At 41.1% G+C, this 18,326-nt stretch overlaps 1 protein-coding gene across 2 annotated transcripts in view; it reads right to left on the minus strand.

The window, feature by feature from the left end:
* Positions 1–16,443, minus strand: part of USP32 (ubiquitin specific peptidase 32) — a 212,039-nt gene extending 195,596 nt beyond the window's left edge. For both annotated transcript variants that reach the window (XM_054536994.2, XM_063718751.1), the window contains exon 1: positions 16,153–16,443. In XM_054536994.2, coding sequence (XP_054392969.2) covers positions 16,153–16,210 — 58 coding nt within the window. In that variant the 5' untranslated portion in view covers positions 16,211–16,443. The remainder of the gene's footprint in view (positions 1–16,152) is intronic.
* Positions 16,444–18,326: the final 1,883 nt, after the last annotated feature.

An 18,326-nucleotide genomic window follows, 5' to 3' on the forward strand; every position in this document is an offset into this window, starting at 1 on the left:
TCCTGGGTTCAAGTGATTCTCCTGCCTCAGTCTCCCCAAGTAGCTGGGACTACAGGTGCATGCCACCATGCCCAGCTAATTTTTATTGTATTTTTAGTAGAGACGAGGTTTCACCATGTTGGCCAGGGTGGTCTCACAACTCTTAACCTCAGGTGATCTGCCCGTCTCAGCCTCCCAAAGTGCTCAGATTACAGGGGTGAGCCACTACACCCAGCCAAATCTTTAATTTCTAAACTAATTTGGAAAGACAGAAAAATTCGTATCTTCCTATGTATGTAATAAAAAAATAGTAGTCAAAATATTCATTGCATTTTCACTGTCACTCAATCTTTTGCCAATTATAATCTAATTTTTTTTAGTTTTTATTTTTAGAGACGGGGTCTCACCCCTGTCGCCCAGGCTGGAATGCAGTGGCACAATCATGGCTCACTGCAGCCTCAAATTTCTGGACTCAAGAAATCCTCCAGTCCGAGCTTCCCAAGGAGCTGAGATTACAAATGCGAGCCACTGAGCCCAACTATAATCCGATTTTTTATTTGTATATCTAATTATTATATAATTTTATATATAATTGCACAATATATATTTTATGAAAAGTAACAATTTCTAAGATGAAGAAAATCTAACCCCTTCCATGAGTTCCAGTATCTTATAACTACACTAAGCTACAATAATAGCTTAATATTAAACATTAATGTTTCTTCAACCTAAGGAAGCTGATTTTTAAAAATAAATATTAATTTTAAATACAGTATTAACGTATTAATAATCAAACAAAGCCACTCAGTAAACGACATTTGAATTTTGGGAAATTTTCTTTTTTTCCTTTTCTTTTTTTTTTGAGACAGAGTCTCACTGTTGCTCAGGCTAGAGTGCAGTGAGGCAATCTTGGCTCATTGCAACCTCCGCCTCCCGGATTCAAGCAATTCTCCTGCCTTAGCCTCCCAAGCAGCTGAGATTACAGGTGCCTGCCATCACGCCCAACTAATTTTTGTACTTTTAGTAGACAGGGTTTTACCATGTTAGCCAGGCTGGTCTTGAACTCCTGACTTCGAGTGATCCACCCGACTCCACCTCCCAAAGTGCTGGGATTACAGGTTGAGCCACCACACCTGGTAAGAATATTGGGAAAATTTTTTCATACTAACACATTGGCATATCAGCTATCAGTCGAATAAAAGTTTTCTTCCATATATGAAATTATAAAATGCCACTGCCCAGAGACAAAATCTTCTGAAGAGTTATTAGATGAATGGCTGACAACATCGAATAAAAATGCACAAAGAACATTGCCATAATAAACTTTTGATATCCAAAGGGCTACATTTGAGGGGTTACATACCTAAAAGAAACCTCTTTTAGCCAATATTTACAATCCCCCTTAAACTCACCTACTACTCTCTCTCTCTATATATGCCCATTAAGATAGGATATCTTTTGAGAACCTGCCTCCAGAAATAGTCTTTAAAAAGTTTAGGCCAGGCACGTGGTTCACGCCTGTAATCCTAGCACTTTGGGAGGCCAAGGCAGGAGGATCTCTTGAGGTCAAGAGTTTGAGACCAGCCTGGGCAACATGGCAAGACCTCATCTCTGCAAAAAATAATAAAAATAATTTTTAAAAGTTTAAAAATATAGCATTTCATTTTAAAAAGTGCCTAGAAAAGCAGAAGATTTTAAAACATATAAATGTCACTTGCATCACTAAATACCCCCTTAACCTTCGAACAGTCTCTACTCCAATAACACACATAACAAATAAACCCTAGGCCCTTACAGCAATTGGGTTAAGAAAGGTTAAATTTCAGAATTCATAAAGACAGGAGGCATTTCTCATTCTTATGGTAGAGACTACCTGCTGTTGTCTGCGTACATGCTTACAATAATAAAGGCCAACCTTTTATTAATGTTTGCTAATAAATATCCTCCTGATTTTCCATTCCAGCTAAGATTTGACAATATAATTGACTCTTCTGTGTTTTCATCACAAGCGGCACTGTTACAGATATCATTTCCTCTTAATTTATCCACAGGCTGTGTGAATAATTTAGAAAATTATTTTCGAAGGACTCTATCTAGGGAAGTCTTTTGAGTTTTAGAGTAGGGTTCTTTCTACTCTGGTTTTCTGCAGCTGTGGGGCCACTCTATCAGAATTTCATGGTTATATCCTCTGCACAATCTGTAACATTGTTTAAGTTCAAAACTACATACATTATTTCATCAAAATTAAAAACTTTTGGCCATTAAAAGATCCTATCAAGACCATGAAAGACAATCCACAGATATTAATATATCTGTAACCCACAGAAATATTTGGGAGAAAATATTTGTAAATCATATATCTGATGTGAGAATAATATCCAGAATGTATAAAGAACTACAGAACTACAACAACAAAAAAGCACACATCTCAATTCAAAAATGGGCAAAGGATTGAATAGACATTTCTCCAAAAAAGACATACAAATGACCAATAGCACATAAAAAAATGCTCATTAGCACTAGCCATTAGGAAACTAAAAATCAAAATGACAATATTATGTCACACCCATTAGGATGGTTATTAATTGAAAGAAAACAGAAAATAACAAGTATTGGGTAGATATGGAGAAAATGGAAGGAGCACTTGTGTATTGCTGGTGGAAATATAAAACAGTACAGAAGCTGTGGAAACCAGTTTAGCTGTCCTCAAAAGGTTAAATATAGAATTAACATATGACCCAGCAATTCCATTCCTAGGTTGATATCCAAAAGAAGTGAAAGCAGGACTCAAACAGATAGATATTTGTACACCAATGTTCACAGCAATATTATTCATAATAGCCAAAAGGTGGAAACAACCCAAATACGTCCCATCAACAGATGGATGTACAAACAATATGTAGTATATACAAATTATTCAGCCAAAAAAAGAAATTAAATTCTGCTATGTACTACAACATGGATCAACCTTGAAAACATTATCCTAAGTAAAATAAGAAAGGTCAAATATCGTATGATTCTATTTACATGAAGTGTCTAGAATAGGCAAATTCATAAAAACAGAAAGTAGAATAGAGGTTACCAGGGGCTGAGAAAAAAACGGATACAGAATTTCTGTTTGGGATGATGAACAAGTTCTGGAAATGGATAGTGGTGATGGTTATACAATATTGTGAATGTACTTCATGCCACTAATTGTACACTTTTTAAAATAGTTCAAATGGTAAATGGTATGTTACATATATATATAAAACCACAATAAAAATAAAATAAATTGGCAAAGCCATGAGAAGGTGGGGGAGAGCTATGTACATACCTGAGTTTGTGAAGATCAGACAAAAATTCACATGAACTATTTTGAAAATCTTTTACAATAATCCTAGTACGACATAGTTGAAAATATAATACTGATCATGACTAAGCCATAATCCTATTACAGTCAGAAATCATAATTTAGTACAATTTTTTGCTTTCTCAAAGATATGAGAAAAGCTGCATACATGTATTTATATACTAGAAAAATATACCTTTTAGTAAGGGTTTTACAGCAATGCAAATGTCAAAGTAGCACTGGCATAAATTGAGGCAAATAGTTTTTTAACTAGTAGGAGATAACTGTGAAGGACTTAGTAAATGTGAAAACTTTGAAAAGCTGAAAAATCCACCTGTAGTATTTTGACTTCACTGACATAGGGAAATGCACAAACATCTACTACATTCCAGATTTAGGGACTCAGGATACTAAGATAAACAGAAAAAGTCTACCCTTTCAAAAGTTTAGCTTATCCCTGCCAGGATCACAAGAGGCACTAGTGAACAACAGACATTTTGGAGGCATTTTCAAATTCTCAAACTGACACAAATACATGAGATGCGCAAAAGTCTTCTAAATTACAGTGTAACCTACAATTGTCTGTCTTCTAATAAATTATTCTAACACATAGAAAACTGCTGTGTAGTGCAGTTCTCTGAGACCTGTAATTATAAACTTCAGTCACATTGCTATAAACTTCCAAACTGGGAGTTTGAAATATGAGCCACGTTACTTAACATTCAGAAGACATATAAATGAGAGCAAAAGGTTATGGCTTAACAGAAAACTAAATAAGAAATAACTATTGATTTTTAAATAGCAACATATCACAATCATACAGACACACCAATGACTGTAACCATATGGTTCTCTCAATCTTCAAGCATATGCTAAATACCTATTTGTGCTTAAAACAGTCCAATGTGGTTTTAAAAAAAGGTTACTCTTCAAGCAGCTTTCAATCTAGTTGGGAGAGTAAATTAATACACATAAAACATGTTTTATTTATGTACATATATACGTAAAAATACTCAAATACAAAGGATCCAAATGTAAGAATTCAAAGGAGATAAGTAAGTTCAGGAAAGCTCCAAAGAAGGTAAGATTTAGGCAAAGTCCAGAAGGATAGACAGAACTGAATGGGAATGAACCCTTCATAATCTAACTTCATCTTGCCTTTCCAACACATTGTACAATACAAAATTATTAGAATAGATAAAAGCAGTCTATGGCCATACCAACCTGAACATGCCGATCTCATCTGATCTTAGAATAAAAATAAATTAGAAAAAAAGCTGGGTGCAGTGGCTCATGCCTGTAATCCCAACACTTTGGGAGGTTGCGGTGGGTGGATCTCTTGAGCTCAGGAGTTCAAGACCAGCCTGGGCAACATAGCAAAACCCCGTCTTTACAAAAAACACAAAAATTAGCCGGGCATAGTGGTGCACACCTGTAGTCCCAGCTGCTACGGAAGCTGAAATAGGAGGATGGCTTGACCCTGGGGAGTTGAGGCTGCAGTGAGCAGTGAATGTGCCACTGCACTCGAGCCTGGATGGCATAAAAAAGTCATTCCAGATAAGAGAAATCACAGAAATATGAAGTAAGAAGAGCATACTAATTAGCCCACTTAATGCTTATTGTAGAGAAGAGGTTAAATATTTTACATAGGAATACACATGTCAAATTATATAAATTACATGGGAGAAAAAATGCTCCAAAAATTGCATGGAGTTTTGACATGACTTTCCAGTGTACCCTATTCATACCCACTACTCATTTGCTATTTGAGAGAAATGTCTCAGAACCAGTCAAACCAAGGCTCACCTTCAAAACCAGGTGGGCACCCAAATTATAACACAAATTAGAAATTTGTGCTTGTCCTTGCATATAAGGCTGTGTTTCATTTTTCCTTCATATTTGCTACTGATTGCTTCATGAATTCAGATAATTTTAGAGCCAGGAGGCATTATTTATAACCCAAATTTTAAATGTTTACATTCCTGAAACATTTGAATATTTGCATAAATGTCATGAGACAAATAAAATTTACTCTGTAGAAAGCACAATTTACCAGATTATTACTGCTAGTTGTATTCTGTCAGCTTTCTCCTTTAAGGAGAAAGCACAGCACTAGGTAGTCCCATTTATTATGTCAACATTTTAATAAGGCCAGGCACTGTAGCCCACACCTGTAATCCCAGCACTTTGAGAGGTCAAGGCCAGAAGATTGCCTGAGTTCAGGAGTTCAAGACCAGCCTGGGAAACAACAGTGAGATTCCCATCACTACAACAAAATAAAAAAATTAGCCAGGTGTGGTCTGCACATCTGGAGTCCCAGATACTTGGGAGGCTGAGATGGAAGGATTGCATGAGCGCAGGAAGTAGAGGCTGCAGTGAGCCATGATCACACAACTGCACTACAGCTAGGGTGACAGAGGGAGACCCTGTCTCCAAAAAAAAAAAAAAAAAAAAAAAAAAAAAAAAGAAAGGTCTTTATCTGTCCCTTGGACTATTTGCCTCCTACTCCTCCAATTCATTCTTTATATTTCCAATAGAATAATCTTTGAAATGCACCTCTAGTCATTTTACTCAGGTGCTCTTCTTCAGTGGAAGGTACGTATGCCCTATGGTTTGAAGTCAGTCGTTTCAGCATGGCAAGCCCTAGTAGTTTCTATGATTTGGTCCCTGTCTGAACACTGTGTACCCTTGCAAATGTTGCTTTCTAGATCTTGAAATGTTCTGCTTCTCCACAGGTTCCCCCTCTTATCTCTCCTATTACTTACATAAACTGCACAAATCTTACTATATAGCTTGACTGAATTTTTAGGGATGCATCCAAGGAATTATCCTGCAAAATTAAGATAAAGAACATTTCCAGCACCCCAATAGGCTCTCTCCTGTTCTCTCCCAGTTGATACCGACCCTCAGAGGTCACCACTATTCTGTCACCATAAATTAGTTTTACTTATTTTGGAACCTCATATATAGAGTAATGCAGTATTTACTTTTTTTGTGTGTATGTGTGCATGGTGAACTCATTTTTAAGACCAAATTTTATGCATCTTCTCTGTGAAGCAAAACCCTGACAAGATTTAGTGTCTTGAAATTAGGGCCAGTGTATGATTTCTATTTCCAGAGGCTGGCATAGTGAAATAAGCTCACCAACAAACTGTCATGTATCTTTCCCCTCAAACTACCTGCCTTGCCAGATCCTTATCTGTCAAAACTAAGCCCAGATGTCAAGTTCTCTCAGAGGCCTCAGCCAGCCAGCACAGTGGCTCATGCCTATGATCCCAATGCTTTGGGAGGCTGAGGCTTGAGGCCAGGAGTTTGAGACCAGCAACATAGTGAGGCTTCGTCTCTGCAAAATTTTAAAAAATTAGCCAGGTGTGGTGGTGCACACCTGTAGTCCCCACAATTCGGGAGACCTGAACCACCATGCCCAGCTAACAGTACCATTTTCATAACAAGCCCTGTATTCCCATCTGATTCTAAACTATGTGCATATACCATTGTAATAAAAACAAAAAACAAAAGACTAAGAAAAGAGAGAGGGAAGCATTAGCCATGGAATATAAGAGAAAAAGTCTTAGACCAAGAAAAAAAGTTAATCATAAAATTTAATTTAAAATCACTTGGATTATTTAGAACCAAGAGAGAGCTCTGTGTGTTGAATTTTATATAACTCTGTATAACACTTTAAGCAAATAACTTTCCAACTCTAACTTCATATATGGCAGTAGGATAATACTTGTCATCATAAATGAAAAGTACATGAAGGTCATCATATAAAAATCATTATTTCAGGAATAAAATTATTAAATTTTATATATAACCAAAAGACATTCTCAAGTGTTCATAAGTACAATACTTACCTCATACTAATCTCTCAGGAATTTATTTATCAGCTTCAAGTATTTGAACTAAACAGACAAAACTACATACTATATTTAGGACTGTTTATTTTTAACTATCATTTAAAACTTTAAGCACAGGCCGGGCGCGGTGGTTCACTCCTGTAATCCCAACACTTTGGGAGGCCGAGGCGGGTGGATCACGAGGTCAAGAAATGAAGACCAACCTGGCCAACATGCTGAAACCCCACCTCTATTAAAAATACAAAAATTAGCTGGGCGTGGTGGCTTGTGCCTGTAGTCCTAGCTACTCAGGAGGCTGAAGCAGGAGAATTGCCTGAACCCAGGAGGTAGAGGTTGCAGTGATTCGGAGGTTGCACCACTGCACTCCAGCCTGGGAACAGAGACAGACATCGTCCCCCAAAAAAAAAAAAAACTTTAAGCACAAACTTTTTAAAAGCTGCTGAAAGGAAAAGAAATTTTGAGGTGGATACATATAGTATAACTCGATCCCTGTCTTTATTTTTTACCCCCCCGATCTGACAAACATGAAAGCTCTCCACATCTTCTCTCCATCATTTATACATTTATACATTCATCCAGACATCCAATATTTACTGAGCACTTAAAATACATTAGGCACTGCACCTATCCTGACACTGGGGATTCAGCAACAGACCTGACATTAAACATGATAATTACATATTTTGATAAAGGCTGTACACAAACTGTTCAGAATATTGCACAATAGTGATAGACAAATACCACTTCATATGAGGTGATAAAGGAAGGCGTCTTTGAGGCCATCTGAGCTGCGGGCATCAGATATGAGAATGAGCCAGACATGTAAAAATTCATAAATAGTCTTTCCAGGATGAGAGGAAGTAGCAAATGCAAAGGATGCAAGCCAGAATAAGTTCCAAGAACAAGAAGATGGCTAGTGTAGCTAGTGTACAGGAGGCAAGGGGTAAATTATTACAACTGAGGTTGGAGTTTTAAGCAGGAACCAAATTATTTACAGCCTTGTAGACCACTATAAAGACTACATTTTTAAAAATTAATTATAGACTTTAAAGAAAGGAATAACAAGATCTGGTTTGGATTTTAAAAATACACTGACTGTGTGAAACTGGGAAACTACTGCACAGTGTCTTGGAGCAAAAGATGATGGCAGTGGGGACTAAAGTGGAGGCAATTAAGCAGAAGCTAACAGACTAAACTGAATACCAAACTAATAAAACTTGGTGACAGATTCTAACTGGAAATAAGGGGATATGGTCAGAAAGTGAGAGAAAGGGAGGAACTGAGGATATGTCTAGATTTTTCAGTTTAGTACTTGCGTTGCAATAGTGATGCCATTTGCTGTCATGGGAAAGGCTAGTGGAGGCCTATCCAGACCCTTTCACAAGTCATTACCAAAAGGCAACCATAGCAAATGTTAAAAGGCATTTGCCACAGGGATAAGATGCTGGGGCAACCAAGCTTCTTTACAGAAAAGAAAGACACTGGAGAACTTCCTCTGTAAAATCCCATTTTAGCACAGTTTTGCTTTTAATGCAGTCCAGTGTCTAGTACCCCAAGAAACATGTTATAGGCAAGGTTTCAAAACATCAGTTTTCCTGAATCTTATTCACAAGATAGTGAGGAGCGCCGCCCTAGGCCAGGCGCAGCGGCTCATGCTTGTAATCCCAGCACTTTGGGAGGCCGAGGTGGGTGGATCACCTGAGGTCGGGAGTTGGAGAACAGCCTGACCAACATGAAGAAACCCCGTCTCTACTAAAAATACAAAATTAGTCGGGCATGGTGGCACCGTGCCTGTAATCCCAGCTACTTGGAGGGCTGAGGCAGGAGAATTGCTTGAATCCAAGAGGTGGAGGTTGCAGTGAGCCGACACTGCGCCATTACTCCAGCCTGGGCAACGAGAGCAAAACTCCGTCTCAAAAAAAAAAAAAATTCCCTAAAATAGAGCCTGGCTGGGCGCAGTGGCTCACGCCTGTAATTCCAGCATTTTGGGAGGTGGAGGCGGGTGGATCATTTAAGGCCAGGAGTTCAACACCAGCCTGGATAACATGGCGAAACCCCATCTCTACTATAAAATACAAAAATTAGCCAGGTGTTGTCAGGCCTCTGAGCCCAAACTAAGCCATCATATCCCCTGTGACCTGCACAAATACATTCAGATGGCCTGAAGCAACTGAAGAATCACAAAAGAAGTGAAAATGGCCGGTTCCTGCCTTAACCGATGACATTCCACCATTGTGATTTATTCCTGTCCCACCTTAACTGAGCGATTAACCTTGTGAAATTCCTTCTCCTGGCTCAGAAGCTCCCCCACTGAGCACCTTGTGACCCCCGCCCCTGCCTGCAAGAGAAAAATCCCCTTTGACTGTATTTTCCACTACCCACCCAAATCCTATAAAACAGCCCCACCCCTATCTCCCTTCGCTGACTTTCTTTTTGGACTCAGCCCGCCTGCACCCAGGTGATTAAAAAGCTTCATTGCTCACACAAAGTCTGTTTGGTGGTCTCTTCACATGGATGCGCGTGACAGTGTGGTGGCACACGCCTGTGGTCCCAGCTACTTTGGAGTCCGAGGCAAGAGAATCGCTTGAACCAGGAGGCGGAGGTTGCAGTGAGCCAAGATTGCGCCACTACACTCCAACCTGGGTGACAGAGCAAGACTCTGTCTCAAAAATAAATAAATAGGCCAGGAACAGTGGCTCACGCCTATAATCTCAGCACTTTGGGAGGCCAATGTAGGTGGATAACTTGAGGTCAAGACTTCCAGACCAGCCTGGCCAACATAGTAAAACCCTGTCTCTACTAAAAATACAAAAATGAGCTGGGCGTGGTGGTGGGTGCCTGTAATCCCAGCTACTCAGAAGGCTGACGCGTGAGAATAGCTTGAACCCAGGAGGCGGAGGTTGCAGTGAGCCAAGATCGTGCCACTCGCACTCCAGCCTGAGCAATAGCGACTCTGTCTCAAAAAAAAAAAAGAAATAAAATAAAAACAAATTAAAAAGAGCCTTATGTTAATGAATACTAAGTCCCTAATAAAGAAGGGTGTTAAGGGAAGGTCTTGAATTCTGGTCATCTTTGAATAGACTATAAAAGAAAATTCTATTCTATTGCTGCATAACACACACACACAACACAAAAGAAACAAATGGAAAGAACAATAAAGGAAACACTTGAAAAGCTAGTTTTTATCAGGCTTTTGTGCCAATAATTAACTACATACCTCTAACTTCCAAGAGTTCTTTATTATTAAATGAGAGGACTTATTGGAATGCAGAAAGACATTAAACTGCTCAACTTAAACACAAATATGTCATGAGGCCCAAAAAGCAAAAGCAGAAGCATAAACAAGCTCTGAAAGGAGAAGCCATGCTTCCTGGATACAGTATAAAAAGAACTGTCAGTCCCACCTTAATCTTCTCAGTACACTATCCAACTACTCATTTTTAGTTCATAAATTTAAAAAAAAAAAAAAAAAAATCCCTCCACCACTGCAGCTGTTTAACATTAAAGCTTCTAATTCAAACTCTCAGCATTACTCTGGTGCTGCAAAAACAGATTTTTCTCTAGTGACAACAAAAATAATAATCACTTCTCTAACTTTTCCAGTGATCCAAGCATATAATCTAGTGCCAAAAATCTTCCTTTTCTCATCCTGAGAAAATATCTGGCTATGGGTTGTGCATCACAATCCCAACTCTAACTTCCTTACACATCTTTCTGGAAGGCAACCCTGAGTGCTGTCACTGTAAAGTCTCACTAAGCACAAAGAGAGACAATGAACAAGGAAAAACAAACAAGAGCTGTCCAGTTTGGTAAATGGGGAGCTCACTAACCAGCAAGTGATGTCACCTCATTTTGCTCATCCCCCAAAATCCAGAGTTTATCAATATATTTATCTCCTCTTTGTCAGTGACACACCAAACTTATGAACTAAAGATTAGTGAGGTGAAAACAGTGAAATTAGTGAAACAGTGAGATTAGTGAAAACAGCACCTTTGTAACCACTCAGGTGACTACATATAAGCAGACTACTTAAAAACTGCCCCATTTTTCTCCTTCACAAATAGTAAGATCTGGCTAGGTGTACTTTTAAAAGGCTTAACCGAAACCAACAATTCCAAACTAATGCTAGAAAGTTCGCTGGTGAATTTTAAAAATTCATAGGAAGGCAAATAAGTGCTTTAATAAGGGAGATAAATACTGCATCCCAGAAGGTACTGACTGTGAAATTCAATTTCCGTGTATAGAATGATACATTATGCTAAACGAGCTAACATCACATCATAGATAGTATAAATCTAATGAAATTTTAAGATTAATACTGAGAAATTGGTGAACAAAATCTTAGTTGGGAGTCAGTGTTTTAAGGCATCTTAGATTTGGTGGATAAGCAAAATGAAAAGTACTGAATTATCAACTGTTACATGCTTAATTATTCCACTAGCAAACACAACTACCTATAAGTGACTAGGAAATTAAATCCTTTAACACTCAATTATTGAGCATATACTATAAAATGAGCACAGTGCTAGCGGCACTTCTAGGCCATCAGAGACACACTCTGTATTTCCGTAGCACTTTCTCTTATAGCACTGCAGCACTTAATATACCATAAGCTAATCATTTATAAATGATATGCATATATACTACTTTTGAACATATTATATGCATTATTAAACATACACAAGTTAGAACTATAAACAGAATTTCTAGTATTTTATTCGCATCCTCTATGAATTCTTTCTTTGATACAACAACTTTGATCCTCTATGAATACATTCTTTGATACAACTTACAATGAGATTACCTCTCAATAAACTCATCATAAGTTGAAAATATCATTAAGTCAAAAATGTATTTAATACACCAAATTTACTGAACATAACTTAGCCTACCTTAAACATGCTTAGAACATTTACATTAGCATACTGTTGGACAAAATAACACAGTAATGCGTTGAAAATCTCATGTAATTTATTAGTGTACTGAAATACGGTTATTAATACTAAATATTAATACTTTACTGAAATATGATTTCTACTGAACGCGTATAGCTTCTGCACCATCGTAAAGTTAAATTGTAAGTCGGGGATTGTCTATACACACTTAGTGGAGATCACTGACCCAAGCTATATGATCCTAGAGAGAGGGGTCTTGGTTATCCATTTCCTTAGTGCCTAATTCATACCCAGCCTTTAGTAAAAATCTGCTGAATTAATGAGCAAAAGGACATTTTAAAATATGAATCCATAACATAACTTTTTGACACACTATAGTTCATCACTCAGCTACTAACAGCAATATAAATGCCAGATTTTAAAGAAAGGGATTAGAAGAAATTCACCCACTGTATTTTATTACTGCAATTTAAAAGTTAAGAATCATTTTAATTCAGCCGATTCTTACACACACACACACACACACACAATCGCCTTATAATCCTGTTTCCAGAAAGATGAAAGGAAGGACAGAGGAGCAGATAAGACAGAAGAATTAAAAAACTGGTAAAGATTTTTAAGATGTCTTAGAGTTCTAAAAGGATCTAAAATGCAACTCATCTTTCACCGAACGGTTTTTGAATGCTGTGTTCCAAGCATTTAAAATACATTTTTAAGAATACACAAGCCACAAACTTAGATGCAACAACGAGGTGAAATAAAGAGATGAAGAACGTGCTGCTCAAATTTCCAGTATCCATGAAGTACAAGTGTACTTCCTCAGAAAACACACGCAATATAAACAAGAGTCAAGGCTTTCCTTGTGTTTTACTCAAGATATTTAAGAAAGAGATTCAAGCCAAAAAATAAAAGCTACCAGTAATACATCTCCCTAACAGTGTTTAAATGTACACTTTTAGAAAACGTTAAGGTTTAGACAACTGACAGACAGTCTAGCTAAAATAGTGCGCAAAAACCAATCTTCCTAATTTCTAGGTGCTTCTAAAATGTAACTGAAGTCACTAGACTGCCCTTCCACTCAGGCCCAGTAAGTGTTATCTGTCATTAACATAACACTTTGTTTCCAAGGCCCCGCTTTGCAAGATAAACTGCCTGCAATTCCATGTTTGTATGTGGTAATATATGCCTATTTTTTTAAATACCACCTAATCACATCTAGGCATTATTTAGCATTCAATAATTTTAAGTAAAGCCAAGGAGACAAGTATTTCTGTAGTTATGTCAAGCTTGTTTTGCACACACTGGACTAATGTGTGTTTGTCAAATCCTATCTACCCTTTCCCCCATTCATTTTATACAACATAAGCAAGTAGATGAAACCAATGAATGCAGGTTTTAGCAACTATTTATATTATTCAAGTGCCCAAAAGAGGTTCCAAGCCATTTTTAGCTCTATCAAAATATTCTGGGGCCAGGCGCAGTGGCTCACGCCTGTAATCCCAGCACTTTGCGAGGCTGAGGCTGGCGGATCATCTGTGGTTGAGAGTTTGAGACCATCCTGGCCAACATGATGAAACCCCATCTCTACTAAAAATACAAAAAATAAGCCAGGCGTGGTGGCATGCGCCTGTAGTCCCAGCTACTCAGGAGGCTGAGGCAGGAGAATGGCTTGAACCCAGGAGGCGGAGGTTGCAGTGAGCCAAAATCACGCCACTGCACTCCAGCCTGGGCAACAGAGCGAGACTCTGTCTCGAAAAAAAAAAAAAGCTTCATAAACTCTTTCTGTAATCTTAAACTCTATATTAAAGTCTGACATTTACTAAACAGTGCCATGCTTAAAGAAGGGGGCTTCTGGTTTACATTTAGAAATACAATTTTATCAACTTGCTGCTCTCTTTTGCTTTAATTTTCCTCTAAAGCAAACTGGTAAAACATAAATTCATGCCGGCCAGGCGCGGTGGCTCAAGCCTGTAATCCCAGCACCTTGTGATCCGAGGCGGGCGGATCACAAGGTCAGGAGATCCAGACCATCCTTGCTAACACGGTGAAACCCTGTCTCTACTAAAAATACAAAAAAATTAGCCGGGTGTGGTGGCGGGCGCCTGTAGTCCCAGCTGCTGGAGAGGCTGAGGCAGGAAAATGGCGTGAACCCGGGAGGCGGAGCTTGCAGTGAGCCGAGATCGTGCCACTGCAGTCCAGCCTGGGCAACAGAGCAAGACTCGTCTCAAAAAAAAACATAAATTCATTCCAATAGTTACAAATAAGCTCTTAACAAATATTTTGCTATCTCTTCAAATATATGTGTTTTAAAATTCAACAGGCAGACACTGTATAAGAAATTAAACAAAACCCTTCCAGTCAGATCAGTTTAAAATGCAATTAACTTCATTTGTATTTACAAACGTATAATCTTAGTTTGATAGGAGATTAAGCAGGCTAGAGCTGAATACAAGTTTAACTTTAGAATTTCTCAATGCCAGGTACATCACTAGTATTCACAACCTCAAACTTAAGAAACACTTCTGAAGCTTGAAGCTGTAAATCAGTTTGACTAATGTCCTCTTTCATGCCATGTAAGCCATTGCCTAATTGAGGCCAGACCTGTCAGGCTCAACAGCATCCCGGAAATGACTAGCCTACTAGGGCTGGAAACACATCAAGAATTTGGAATATTTCTCATATTGGGGCAGAGAAAAAAATTTCAAGTGAGATTGTCCACAAAAACAATTATTATACTGTTCCACAGGGGAAAAAGAAAGAAAGACATAAAAGGCCCATCTGTGTTATTCTGGTAAATCCACCACCACCAATACATCTCAGTTCTGTATCTTACTGTCAGGTGATGGTCAACTGAACTTACCCACTTACCCCTCTTCTTCCTATATACGAACAAGAGTTCACTTCTCAAGCCTCATTTTGAATACCCGTCTTTTAATCTAATTTCCATTTTATATCCTTAGCTACTAAAACCACCTGGAGCATGGCTGATTTCTTGACTTGGAAACCTGTTAACAATAATGCCTAGCTCCTAATCTTCTTAATGTTTTTTCACTTCTTACCAAGAATATCCATTACATGTCTAAAAGAAATACAACCATACACAGATCTACACACACTGAAATCCCAGTCATGAAAAATTAAGACATTCCGGCCATAAACTGTGCAACAGACACTTCCAGTTAGCGTGTGCTTTAGTGATCATGGACAGCGGTATCAGAGTGAGTGGTAGGGGGTTGGGGCTGCCAACAATATACTGTGCCTCAGAACCAATAAGCAGCAGGCCGGGACTGGCAGCCAGGCCAGTCTCCAAAGGGAGCTTTAACACAATATCTGAATGCTGGACTTCCCAATGCCATTTCATGGAGAGGGATGGAGCGAGAACTGGGAATCAAGTGCAGTCAAAGGCTTTGGTCAACGTTGGAGATGAAACCTAAGACAAGGTCTGATGGCAACGTCAGCTGTCCAGTCTCATCTCACCTCAAACACAACTTCATTTCAGATCGTTCTTATCAAAGTCAGCCGCTCAAACGGTGAAGGGTGGCAGAAGCGGATGGCCACAGCCCTCAAGAGACAGGCATAGGCCCTCGGAAAAGGCAGGGACTCCCCAGATACGAAGGGGCTTCCAGTAGCAGAGAGGAGCGCTTTGCAGCCGCCTCCTCGTCCCCTTCCAGCTAAGGCTGTTAGGAACGAGGTTAGGATGTTATTGGAGGTTTTTATGAAGGAATGATAGGAGAAAATGGCAATGAAGGATAAGGGGGGCTGGAAGGGCTGGAGCCGCCCAAGAAAACGGGGAGAGGACTTCCCTGGACACATCCAGGATCACAACGCCACCAGCGAGCACGGGCACTGCCCTGCCAGCGCCGATCCCCCTCTCTCAGGACAAGCCCCTTTCCAAACGGCCCTAATTCCCAAACGCTGCTCCCCACCCGACCTCTCTCCCCCACTATACTCCCCAAGGCCGGCCGCCTTTCCCTTCCGCCTCAGGCGCCCCACGCCCTCAACCTCCCCTCTCCTTCCCGGTCACCCACCCTCCAGGCTGCCCGTCGCGGGCCTCCCAGGCAGCTCGCCCAGACCCCTCCCCCCTCACCTCTCCTCAGCGCCTCCTCGTAGCTGAGGAATCCGATCCGTGACTCCTTGGCACCCATGCTCCCCTCATCCCCTCGGCCGGGGGTCGGAGCCTGATCTCACCCCCACCCCCCTCCCGCCTTCTCCTCGGCGTCCCTGGGTGACGGTGACGGTGTCGGCGTCCCCCGCCCCCACCTCCCCCCACACTAACAAGTGCGGCTTCTGCCCCGGCGGCTCCTCCCGGTCGCCGCCACCGCCTCCATGCCGGATCACGTGACACTCTTCCGCCCTGCCCCCTTCCCCTCCCCTCCCTCCTACTCCGCCCTTCTCTCTCCTCCCTCCCCTTCCCTCCTCACGCCCTCTTCCCACCCCCGCTCCCTCCCGCCAGCTCCGCCGAGGGTTACGGGACCCGAGGCCAGACACTGTTCCGGGTAACGGCCGCCCAGGGCCGCACGCTCCGCCCCTCCCCAAGCTAACCGCGCGCAGGAGCGGTTACATCTCCGCACGTAACGCATCGTCCCATCTTCCCGCCAATCACAGCCGCGCGCCCCGCCCGGGCGCCTCCGCTGGCGACGGGGGGTGGTGACTTCCGGGGCGCTTGAGGACGACCCCCCGCCCCCGCGCCCACTTGTTCTGGCGTTCGGCGGGTGGGGTCCGAGCAGCTGATGGTTAGTGTGGCAGTTGCCGGGACCTAACATGGAAGACCGCAGAATCTTAGGGAACGGGGTTCTGAGGGATGCGGCATATGGCTCAGAGGAGAAAGGAGTGGGTAGGCAGGGAGCTCCCAACGTTAGGGACGTCTTTGACTGGGAGGGCGTTGTGAAAGGAAAGGAGAATCTCAAGGCTTTCCTGTGACAAAAGAATGCTCACACCTAGCGGGAGATCCCTGAGGAAAGTGGACCTTGTTAACCAAGTGGATCTGCCTTCTCGGGTCATCTCGCCCGCCCGGCCCACCCTCTCCTCCTGAGCATGCCTCTTGTACACATTCTCTGGAAAGCGCTGTGCGAAAGGCTTATCCTCTCTCCCAGAGTTTCTCCCCAAGAAACATGAGGGCTACAAGGCTTAGCGTGGAGTCGTTTTAATCTGTGGTAAAATATACGTAACAAAATATACCATTTTCGCAATTTCTAAGTGAGTTCAGTGGCATTAAGAACATTGACATCGTTTTGCATCCATTCCCACGTCCCATTTCCCACCGTTTTTCATCTTGCAAAAGTGAAACTCTGTGCCTATTAAACGGTAACTCCCCAATCCCCCTCCCACTGGTCCGTGGCAACCCCTGTCCTACTATCAATTTCACTACTCTTAAGTATTTCCTCTGAGTGGAACTCTGCAGACTCTCTTTTGTGACTGGCTTATTTCACTTGGCATCGTGCCTTCCAGGTTCATGGTGTGGCAGCATGTGTCTGACTCTCCCATTCCACCTCTCCATTTCCCAAAGAATGAAAAGCAGGGATGTGAACAGCTATTTGTGCCCCCGTGTTTATAGCAGCATTATTCACGAGAGCCAAAAGGTGAACACAACCTATAGGAAACCATAAATGGAGAAACCAAATGGGGTGTATATGTACAGTGGAATTATTATTTAGTTCCTTGATTTTCAACTCTAGTTTGCGTCTTCAACCTAAAAGTCACGGAATAAGGCTTCTGGAAGAGGAAGCAATATTGAAAAAGTAACCATGTGGATTAGATTGGACCCAAGGTGCCGGTTAGGTAATTTAGGGCCAGGGAAAGGTTATTAGTTCCTAAAACCAAAGATTCTAATATACCCTCCTAGAGAAAGAAGGTGATATTCTGTGTTTTTCTTTTTTTTTTTTTTTTTTTGAGACGGAGTTTCACCCCTGTTGCCCAGGCTGGAGTGCAATGGCGCGATCTCGACTCACCACAACCTCCGCCTCTCTGGTTCAAGCGACTCTCCTGCCTCAGCCTCCCGAGTAGTTGGGATTACAGGCATGCGCCACCATGCCTGGCTAATTTTGTATTTTCAGTAGAGACAGCATTTCTCCATGTTGGTCAGGCTGTTCTCGAACTCCCAACCTCAGATGATCCTCCCGCCTCGACCTCCCAAAGTGCTGGGATTACAGGCGTGAGCCACCGCGCCCCACCAATGTTCCCTGTTTTTCTACTCACCTTTCCTGGCAAACCAGATCAGCAGCATGGCATTAGTCACAGCGCTGCCCTTTCCAGTTCACTGTG

This window comes from Pongo abelii, chromosome 19, assembly GCF_028885655.2.
Source record: "Pongo abelii isolate AG06213 chromosome 19, NHGRI_mPonAbe1-v2.0_pri, whole genome shotgun sequence".
Lineage (NCBI taxonomy): Eukaryota > Metazoa > Chordata > Mammalia > Primates > Hominidae > Pongo > Pongo abelii.